This window comes from Protomyctophum parallelum (genome assembly GCF_964188405.1).
Source record: "Protomyctophum parallelum genome assembly, chromosome: 7".
Taxonomy (NCBI): Eukaryota; Metazoa; Chordata; class Actinopteri; order Myctophiformes; family Myctophidae; genus Protomyctophum; species Protomyctophum parallelum.
In genome coordinates, this window is record NC_139705.1 from 5,400,606 (window position 1) to 5,411,678 (window position 11,073).

At 39.8% G+C, this 11,073-nt stretch overlaps 1 protein-coding gene across 1 annotated transcript; it reads left to right on the plus strand.

The window, feature by feature from the left end:
* The first annotated feature begins 1,758 nt into the window (after positions 1 to 1,758).
* ctdsp2 (CTD (carboxy-terminal domain, RNA polymerase II, polypeptide A) small phosphatase 2) lies at positions 1,759 to 10,890 on the plus strand. Its single transcript, XM_083768623.1, has 7 exons — positions 1,759 to 2,388; positions 5,003 to 5,154; positions 6,186 to 6,287; positions 7,356 to 7,412; positions 8,068 to 8,160; positions 8,378 to 8,563; positions 8,861 to 10,890. Exons 1-7 carry the CDS (start codon positions 2,328 to 2,330, stop codon positions 8,984 to 8,986), a joined length of 777 nt encoding a protein of 258 aa, XP_083624749.1. The 5' UTR covers positions 1,759 to 2,327; the 3' UTR covers positions 8,987 to 10,890.
* The last annotated feature ends 183 nt before the right edge of the window (positions 10,891 to 11,073 follow it).

Sequence of the window (11,073 nt, forward strand, 5' to 3'; positions counted from 1 at the left end):
TGTGATTATTTGCATGACACTTTCATTTCATTTTTCATTGACACTTTCATTTCAGGACTCAGCTTTGAAATGTAATGTCTGTCAGTTCGCTGTCATGTTAGTTCAAGAACAAATGTGTGTAGAAAATGTTTGTTTTTTCTAAAATGAATCAAATAGTTTTTTTTAACCAGTAATGATATTTGGAGTTCATGCCATTAGTCAGTGGTGCAACCATTGCAACACATACGCAGTGTAGGCCAAGCAGCTGACCCTGTTGCTCTCTCTCTCTCTCTCTCTAAATTAAAAAATAAAAAACAATCTATGTACAAATAAATATTGAATATAAATAGGAATAAAATAAAGGTGTAAACAGCTGTGTTACATTAACATTAACAAAAGATTGTGCATTTTCTGGCAGAGATAGTTATACATCCATATAGGAGACGTTGGCTTCATACTTTTGAAAGTTGACAGCAGTATTTCAATGTTTTTTGCATTCACTTTCATAGTATAAAAAACATGTGTAACAAGTAGCAGCAATTTATTCAAATGTAATTGAATTAAAGTTAGTTGCTCTGTTTACAACAGTATTTCTATGTACTGATCAGGTCATTTGCTGTAAACGGCGTACACAATGATTTGTATTCCTTAAGGTGCTTGTATTCCATTTGACATCCTCCTGTCACAGCAGCTCACAAATCTTGCTGCTGTGTTTGCACATTGTTGTACTTCACCCAACAGATCTCTCTCTCTCCCTCGTTCATTTACTACAAATAGTGTACAAATGGAACCAAGTATTTGTACACTGTTTAGAGTTAAATTAACTAAGGATTTAGGAGTCTACAGGTAACATGTCCAACAGAGATCAAGATGTAAAACAAAACAGGGGATTTCAAGTTGATGGTATCCGCTTGAAACCTTTCCAGTTGTGCGGTCCATACATATTTTGTATATACACACACAGACAAGTTGATGCTGCTTCCCTATGTTTTATGCCTGGAATGCAAAGAGCTGGGTCATTCTTGTCCATGCCATACATTGTGGTCACTGTGGGTACAGGCTGGTCTAATTCAACTTCATTAAAGTATACACTGTCCGCATAAGTTATAGCTTACGTATTTGGAAAAACTGAATTCTATACTTCCCTGTTTGCCTTCAGTTGTTTGTTTGTATGGTGTCAATGTGCTACAATGTAGGCCTACAACTGTACATTTTGTTCAAAAATGTTAAAAGTCAAATTTTGCTCTTTTGTGGTATTGTACTTATATTACACTTACACTGGACACAAATTAAATGCAATGTGTATTCTTAAAGCTTGCAGCTTGAATATATTATTTTCTTGCAAAAATATTTCCAAGAATAGCCTAATTGTGTATTATTTTAACAAATGTTTTCTGTCCATTGTAAAGACTCAATGTATATGATTTACGTTTAAGAATATTACCAATACCCTTATCATAATCATCATCAAAGATCATCATCATCATCATCATCACCACCACCACCACATATTGATCGTATACCGTATTACCGGTATTCTTTGTTGTCTTTTAAGACATCGTGTAATTATATTTACAAGTATATATATGAACACTGTAGTGTGCTCAGCCTCAGTGCTTGCTATAATAAAACTATAATGGTTGGTCCCTATACTCGCCTTATGTCAAAGCAAAGCAGCGCTGGAATGTGTTTAGTGTAGAGCGTGTAGAATAGAGAGGAATGCCTTTGCAACTCCCACTTTCCCAACGCCCAATCGGAGGCGAGCGACGGTTTCCAGGCGCCCGCGGAGTCCCAGCCGAAGAAAAACAAAGCCTCGGATAATAATAAAACTAAAGTTTTAGACGGAACGATATCCGGAATCGCTTTAGCATCAGAAACGCCAGCCGACTGGTGTATTTGTGGTCTTTTCCGTCACTCTCCGGGACCTATTTGGCGAGGTTGTTTATCTGTAGTAAGGGGAACTTGAAACCGGCCCCCTTGCCCCATTTCCTCGGTTGTTTTCCTTCTTTCGCCTGGATTCTCCATGTTGTTGCTGGTGTTAAAGTGAGGACTTCGCCGCGGCAGGAGGGGGATGTTCGTTTAATATTACTAGCAATAAAGTCAACCCGAGACGCAGCAGCAAATATAGCCTTCAAAACATCCCCAAGTGCCTTGCCCCTCCCCGGCGGACGAGACGAGAAGAAACATTGTAACCGATATTTTCTATTCTCATCCGGATTGTAACGCGCGCGCCTACGGATGACAGTTAATCTCGGCAATATTTTAGTAACTTTTCAATAAAACCTAATGAAGGCTCCTCATCAGCGTTCGGGGACAGGATTTGATCTCGAGGGCTCTGTGATTGTCAGATGGAAAGTTCTATTATCACCCAAGTGCAGAAAGAAGACGTTCAAGTGTCACCGAAAACAGGTACGACGAGTTTACGCGTTGATTCCTACTCTGCTTTATTGTTTACCAATCTAACGTCCAATAAAAAAACAAGTGAATTTGTATAAATGTTGGAACTCTGTATATGTATATTGAGCGTTGCTTATAAAAAGCCCAGTGCGCCCATTTGACAGTTCAGCGCTGCGGACGTTGGGCTGCGCGCGATCACCTCAAAGCGCATTGCTCTGCTGTTTTTGGCCCCATGTCAAATTGATCTGTTATTTGGACCTAATCGATGTAAAATACAGACATATATAAAGCTATGTGAAATATAGGTAGCCTGCGGTGTTTTGCTGTAATGGACGTTTTGCTGATTATAGGAATGGACTTGAGGAGTGAACACCTGCAGAGATCCACGCAACTGTTGGAATACAATTGCTCCTTATATTTGAATAGAATCTAGTTATAACGAAGTCTTTGTTATATATTTGACGAAGTTGATGCAGCCGTAAGGCGATTTGAGCGTTTGTTTCCTTGACATTTTCCATGGATGAAAACATTTAGGTGCTGGAATCGAATTGCAGATCATTTATATCAATAGCCTCCACGCCGTTGCCATGAATGCCAGCCACAGAGCTTGGCTAATTGCTGATCCAATTTTAGTTTTTTATTTCGGTTCACTCTTTTAGTCTTATTACTATTATTCTATTCTATACAAATCTTTGTTGCCTAAGATTTGGCAATGTGTCTGCTTAGCGTTACAACTGCTATTTGATGATCACAATCTTTCTCTAAAATAAACGACTCGTGTTTATCTGATTCCGAGCTGTTTGGCACATTCCATATACTACGGGGGGGTACAGTATGGTCACGTTTGTCACCACAGCCGCTGTAGCTACAGTAAGCTATGTTGTTTTGTTCAGAGCCTTGGGGGGGGGGAGCACAGATGAGTGCTCGTAGTGGGAAATGGGGAATAGCAGGCTATACAGTACTATTTCAACGTTTCTGATCTTGTTTTATGTTGGGGGGGGGGGGGAACTGGACAGAAGATATAGGCTATTACGTGACGCATAATGTATTGTAGATGTGTTATATAACCCGTACAGGGAATAAGCCCTGGCTGTCTGGATCGTTTTTTTTTTTTTTTTTTTTTTGGATTAAAGGGGAAAGACATGAAGTGAACAGCCATAGAAATACCAGGTGCCGCGGTATTGACAGTGGAATGCACAAACACACCCCTCTGCACACGCCCTCCTCCTGCCGCCCATTGTAGCGCGGTTTCAAAGATTCATTCTTTTTGCTCGTTTCCCCCTCGCTCGAAAGGATTTTTGCTAATTGATTGTGTTCCGTCCATGATTGATAACGGCGAATTTAATGTATTAGTATTTAGTATAGTATGTGATTATGATTATATTATATATTTTTGCAAGATGGATGCCCCAATTATAACCCCCCCCCCTTTGACTGAGCACCAATTTGTTTTTCACCGATTTGCATTCATTTACAATTTGTTCCATTGCTTGGTTGATTGACTTGATTAATGTTATTGTAATAATTTTTATAGGCTACATAGCCTATATGCTCTGGTTTCATGAAAATGTTTCCTATCAGTAGAATAATGCTGTGACAAGCCATTGGAAATCACATCCATAGGATATATATGGCAAGGTTTTGAATCTAGTATTAATGCTGAGACCATCTTATTAACAGAGGCAGTGGGCTAGACATTAAAGTGTTCACATCCTGGTCCAATATTCTTTGTCTGTTATAACATGGTTGTGTTATGACTGCAGAAAAAAGTAGGCTATATAATGAGCCGAGCGTCAACACACGGGTTAGCAACAAATAAATGGGGCAAGATTAGATAACATACAGTATGGATTAAATAAACCCATGGTTTCTAGGCTTTAGTCACTTGACTGTACCATGGTATACGATTTGTTCAAAATATACTCCCATGTGCATGTCCTCACATGCAACGCTCCGTAGAGATCATGACTTGCATAGCTGAGTCCTGTCAAGAATGTTTTTTCCCATTCTGATGCCTAATTTATGCTCCGTCTTTGACAGTGTCTTGCGCCCCCAAAATAGCAGATCTACAAGCTCACAGCACGTCACATCTGTGAAGCGTGCCTGTATTTACAGTGACTGATCAAAGACTCGCACAGAGCGCTGAGGTGTGACTGACTGACTGACTGATTGGCTATTCTGGCTAGCTTCAAGCCTGCCAGGCAACACCAGTTCGGTCTTGGGAGTTTAAAATGGTTGGAATGTTTTCTGTCTGTGTTTTCCGCTGAAGGTATTGCTGAAAAGTGTGGGTTTTCCCGCCCTCTGTGATTATATAACATGTACCAGGCAGCCGTTTCCAGCAGCAGCAACAACAGCAGTAGAGTCAGGCTCATTAAAAACAGATTTCATGTGCAGGCTGTGCCATCCCTGTGTAGACTGATGGATTATGCTCATTCTACACATGTGCTGCAAGCAACCAATATCTCGCTATGTTTCATAATGGAAAGGAATCAATATTTTTGATTGATAAATATAAGATATATACATCCCAACTCCTTTCATCTCCCATTGTATAGTGTCCACATGTTGAAAGCATGCCGTTTTTGTTAGTTTTGCTCATGAAAGTCTCTTTCTCCTCACTCAACAGGCCAGGTGAGCCGGTCTTCCCTGAAACAGCCGAGGAGTTGTAACATCTTCAAAGCACTCTTCTGTTGCCTCCAAGCACAGGATGGCCCCAAACCACTACCACCTTCCCAGCATGCCTTGCTGGAGTCACAGGAAAATGGCATGGTTGTCAAGGTAACGTCATTCTAATGCCAGGAATGATTTATATGCCTGTAAACAAATGTGATTGCTATAGCTGATGCAAGGCACAGTTATATTTTGTTAAACTCCATACTAATCCTAGCAGACCTTCGAACTTAACATACAAATGTGCACTGGTTAGTTTGCCCGTCTTGAGGAATAAACTAGTAGACATGTCATCTATAAGAACTCTTCGGTACTGCTTGAAAAGCACATTTTCTTTCATATAACTAACTACAACATAAAACCACTACTGCTCCTTTTCTGCATTCTCCCTTATCAGAACTGTCTGTGGATATGGATTTGCTTTGATGTTCCCATTGAAGCCTCTAAGGAAGATTGGAACAGCTGAGCAACTTGACAATCCTTTTAGGGAGACAGAGAATGCTGTATTACGTTTATGTGCCTTGTAATTGCTGAGGTGGAGAGCAAAAGCTTAGGGCTGACACCAAGTGTCAACCTGGTTAGGACTCCAGCGCCATTTTAATGAGATGCCATGTTTGTTCATTTTGAGGAGTGTCCTTCAGCAACAGGAGCAAACAGGAAACAGCATATGTGGGGTCTGGCTATTGTCTTGCCCGGTCTGACTGAAATTAATCATTGGCGCCTATGGGGTCCTACTGTATACGGAGCTCACTGCTAGTGAAATATGATTGTATTATCAAAGAATGGTGTTGCTCATAAAATGTACATTATTATCTATCATAACATGCTCTCCTTCATTGATGAGTTTCTTATGATACATTATTTCCATGCAATTTATTATTTTCCTTGTAATTATAGCTAAAGAGAAGGTCAAAGCTAAAACACTATACAGACATACTAGCTGTTATGCTAATGATGCATGGCATATGGTCGTATACAGAAGTATATCATATTTATTCTGTTACGCCACATGATATACATGCATTATGACCCCTCGTTCCCTGCTTCCGTAAATCACTGGGCTGTATTTTTGTATTTTTTTTTTCAGTACACAAAAATGATGTGTAAAGTTGTTTGTGTGTTTTTCTGCATCGCCACAGGAGTTGGAGCCCTGCCTACTGCCTGAGGTGACGGCCCATGACCAGGGGAAGATCTGTGTGGTTATAGACCTGGACGAAACCCTGGTGCACAGCTCTTTCAAGGTGCCAGATACGGTTTCAAAGCATGATTTGTGCTTTGTCCGTCCACAAACAATCAAACGTATTTTCAACTGAAAAAAGTGCGATATGACGCGTCGACAATTCTTTGGGTTGAAAACACAAACATTTATTTTCGAGTGACATCATGTGACACTTAGTCGCTGATGCATAAAGCGGGCTTAAATGTACCACAACAGGCTATCCTGTGATGTCCGTGTCATTTTCCTAGGTTTTAGTACTACGGCTGCATCACCTTTAAGTACTGTTTTGCCCTTTAACTTAAATGCAGCTAATTATCTCAGTGGACACAAGAGCTTCCTATAATTCACAAAAAGGCCAAATATTTAGACTGGTTACCCTCGTCGAAAAATACTATTGGATTTTGAAAATGTCTAATGGGATCCTATAGGATTTTGAAAATCCTATTAAGAAAAGATCCAATAGCATTGGTTCCAAATTCTAAAGGTCCATTCAGACTTGGATTGTAAGGCGCGATTCATACTCTCTGCAGAGCCTACAATGTGACGTCATTTGAGGTTCGGTGGGGCGGGTACCGTCCTAAAGTCGGCTCTTCGGTGCTACTGAAAATTTCTGATGAGCCGAAATCATTTCGGCACTACAGCGGTAAAATAGGAGTATGAATCGGCCCTTAGAGCGGTGCGATACGAAGTCAATGCAAAGACAATTTGCGCGAGCGCCACGAACGGGCGCGGCACGACCTGGCGCAGCACAAACGAACCGAGGCGAATATTTTAATTGAACGCATGATTCAGATGTTTAATAGGACTTTTCCTTTAAAATCTTATAGTGTTTTTTGACTACGGTAATTATATTTTGTATGTACTGTTGTGTGTAATGGTGGGCCTGGTCTTGTGCTGATTGTTTTGTCAATCTGTTTTTCTTTTCTAGTTCACTTAAAATGTTTGGGGAACAGGCTGTGTACTGTGATTTATGGTAGTGGCATGGAGTTCATGGTCTTCAGTGTTCAGTTATGTAATGCCATGTGAACGTACACAGCACAGCTCATGTGAGAGAGCATGCCAACCATCTCCCTCTGTGTTCTCTCTACAGCCTATTAGTAATGCAGACTTCATCGTGCCTGTGGAGATAGAAGGGACCACACACCAGGTAGAGTGTGTGCGTGTGTGTGTGTGTGTGTGGGGGGGGGGGGTTATGGATTGTGTTTGTGTATGTACTATGTTGATGTGTTTGCAGTGGTTGCTGAGCTAAAAAGGGATGGGTCTTGTCGCTGATCATCCAGGTTTTGTTATTATGGGTGTTAAGAGCCCTCTGCTGGCCAGATGCTCATTTGATCAGGGAAGTTTAAAGGAAGGCAAAATCATCTGAGGAAATTAACAAATTTCAACCGTGTCCTCCAAAACTGCATGTATAACTTGTGGAATATTTATTTTATAACCATTGCCTAACCAGATAAGTGTAGTGGATCCTTTAATTCAACTCGAGCATAGATCTGCTGACCATTCGACATGTGGAAATGTATTCAACTTGTAACGTGATGCCTTGGACCACCCGTGCTGTCGTGGACTCCTCTTTTTGGGCCTCTGCCTGGTTCAAGTAATCCAGGATAGGCTGGTTAACACCAGCACGGCCTGTTCTTGATTACTTGTTTCAGGAATTGGCCGATAGCACCTGATTGATGGACAGACATTGTATATAAGTTCATTATGCAAATGTGGAAATTAAATGAAAGTTGATAACAGCATTGAGCATGAAAAGGTTTATTGGTGGGTTAAGTTGTTTTCTCACAACTGTCTTTGCACAGGTGTACGTACTGAAGAGGCCATATGTGGATGAATTCCTACAGAGAATGGGAGAGATGTTTGAATGTGTTCTGTTCACAGCCAGTCTTGCCAAGGTACATAGTAGTAAAATGTTCTGTTACTGCCATTACAGTCACCTCAGTAATCACCTCTCCATTATAATTACATTCATAGTTTATTCCTTTTTCATTTTACTTTGGAGACATATTAAAATGTAATACAATTTCTAGCTTACCCATTTCCTGCAGCATACAATGCTTCTGTCTTCCCTTCATTTTGGTGTTTGCTTGCCTCCACCACGGCCTCTGTTAGTATGCAGATCCAGTGACTGACCTGCTGGACCAGTGCGGTGTGTTCCGGACCCGGTTGTTCCGAGAGTCTTGCGTCTTCCACCAGGGCTGCTATGTCAAGGACTTGAGTAGGTTGGGCAGAGACCTCCACAAAACCCTAATCTTGGACAATTCTCCGGCCTCCTACATCTTTAACCCGGAGAATGCTGTGAGTTGTTGTTGTATTTCGGTAAACTACCGTCTGAAAAGCAAAGCTTTTGCACACCTACAGGCGACAGGTGCGTAGGAGAGGGTACGGTGCCCCAAAAATGAACAAGGAAAACAACCGCACACTGTATTTTTAGTGGTCTATATTTACACCTATAGTATTTTATGGGCGTTACTAAACACTATCTACACATTATCAAGGTGCAAGTTGAATTTGAGGATTTAAAAATGTTAACGCCTGTTGTGAATGGGATCGAGTGGTTTATTTATATGGGAATGTTTGATTGTTTCCCATCAGGTTCCCGTGGTGTCATGGTTTGATGATGTGGATGACGCTGAGCTGCTCAACCTTCTGCCTGTCTTTGAGGACCTGAGTCAAGCTGATAATGTTTACACCCGGCTGGATCAGCTACGAGGACCGTAGCTCTTTAACTTGGGAGGGCCCTGTTCAGCTCTGGAATACTTCTATGCTACAATATTCCCACATGTAAAGAAAAGATACTGGGTCGGTTTTCCAGACCTTGAGTTAGTGTCCATGCCTCAAAGTTTAATTTACTTTTTTCCTTTTCTTTTTTTGTGTGCGTCAATGTAGGACTAGGACAATTCAATTTATGGAAAACTGACCAATGTTTTCATTGGTTTAATGCAAAGTGCAGGCCGAGGCCATCTCTCTGAACCTCATTGCTCAGAATAGAGTCCTTTTTTGGAAGCACTGCCAGAATGGTTGGGGACACGGGGTAGAAAAACCAAAGTAGTCCACTAACAATCACTCCAGTGAATATGAATATTAAAGTGGTTATTTTGCCAAAGCAGAAGCCTTCCTGCCCTGATTCGGGAACATTGTTATATCGTTGTGCCTTTTAAGGAACAAACCAATACATCAGCTCATTCTTTAATTTCCAACCGTTTTTTATACAAATTTTATGTTACCTTTTCTAGTTTGATTTTATAACAAAATCTATTTTTAAAGATAAACATAGTCCATCTATGCAATCCTTCTGTATTTACATAGACAATACCTCTTGTGCAGCCAGTCAGTAATTTCATACAGCAGATCTAGACATTTGTCTTATCTATAAATGAGCAGCAAAACAAAGTATATTTGCTTCTTTGTGCTGTATTGTAAAGATAATCATTTCTGTATAACATACAGTGTCATTGAAGCAGTCCGATTAATATTTGATTACATTGGCTAGGAGTGAAGTGATTGCAGCTCAACTCTTACTTTTGGAATTCCTCTATGGTCATTTGAAAGCAGACACACTGGAATGCATTGGTGGCACATAAGATTGTCGTAAATGCCACGTTTCAGTCAAGGTTATGTCAATTCCTTATGTACTTTTTCTTTCATTAGTACTAAATGACAAAACTTGCACTTGTTGTTTTGTATTGACAGTGCTAAAAGTAACAACTGTGCCTTCGAACTTCGGACAGAGAAAACCCTTATTTATACTTTGTCGTTCCAGAAATAGCTCAAATTGCATTGAGCTTGTAGATGTGCTATTTTCAGTACGACACTGTCATACGACATAGTATAAATTTTACAAAACAGTGTTCTGCCTAGGCAGAGACATGAGGCCTATACATTCTAATGTCATGCTGAGCGTGAGAAAACACTGTCCGGTCAAGTGTAATATCATGCAGTTGTGGTACTTGCAGTGCAACACTTGAAAATATCATCATATATGATGAATATTTTTTACTGTTTGAGTGTTTTGTGTATTTATTGGCCAAAAATTGTATTGTTCAGTATCTCTTTACTGCCAAACTTTTTGTTGTGTAATCTGTTTGCCTATACTTTGTTGCTGGCCTGGTGTTTAACTAACAATACAGTTTTGTTTGTGCCTTGCCTTCAAGTAATTTATGTCAAAGAAAAGTACCAACTGTATACATTTTACAAACTTCAGTCTAAAGGATTTTGACAAAAGTTAATTTGAAACCTCAAAATCTCCATTTGTATGCCACCTGACTTTTCATAAAAACCTTGTAAAAACTGAGAATAAGTGGGATTGATTCCTTTGTCAAGCTTATTCGATGATGTAATGTTTTGTGCAATTATTGCCTGTATGTTGACAACTACATGAAAGAAATGAAACATTTTACCTTCTATTATGTCATCTGACCAAAAGTATTTGTTCAGACAGTAAGATCTGTCGATTAGTGTTCATCAAAATAAATTTGTGCATCTTTTCATACCAAATTAAATTCATTTCTGAAAAGGTGCGGAAATAAAAAATGATTTCATTTTAATTTCAATGTGTATTTCTTCCAATAGGCATTTTTGCAAGAATGATTGTGTAGATTAAACTTCACCTTTAGGCTACACTACATGTTGTCTACAGTGTTTATGATTCAATCTTATGTCAACTTGTTTGCCTTCAGTAGTACAAATTCTACAAAAGGACATGAGTTGGTGTCCCAGTTATTTAGTATGTGACAATTTGACAAATGTTTGAGAGACATCCAGAGCTCAAACGAAGTGGAAAGCCCATTTCATTAAGAAATGTCACG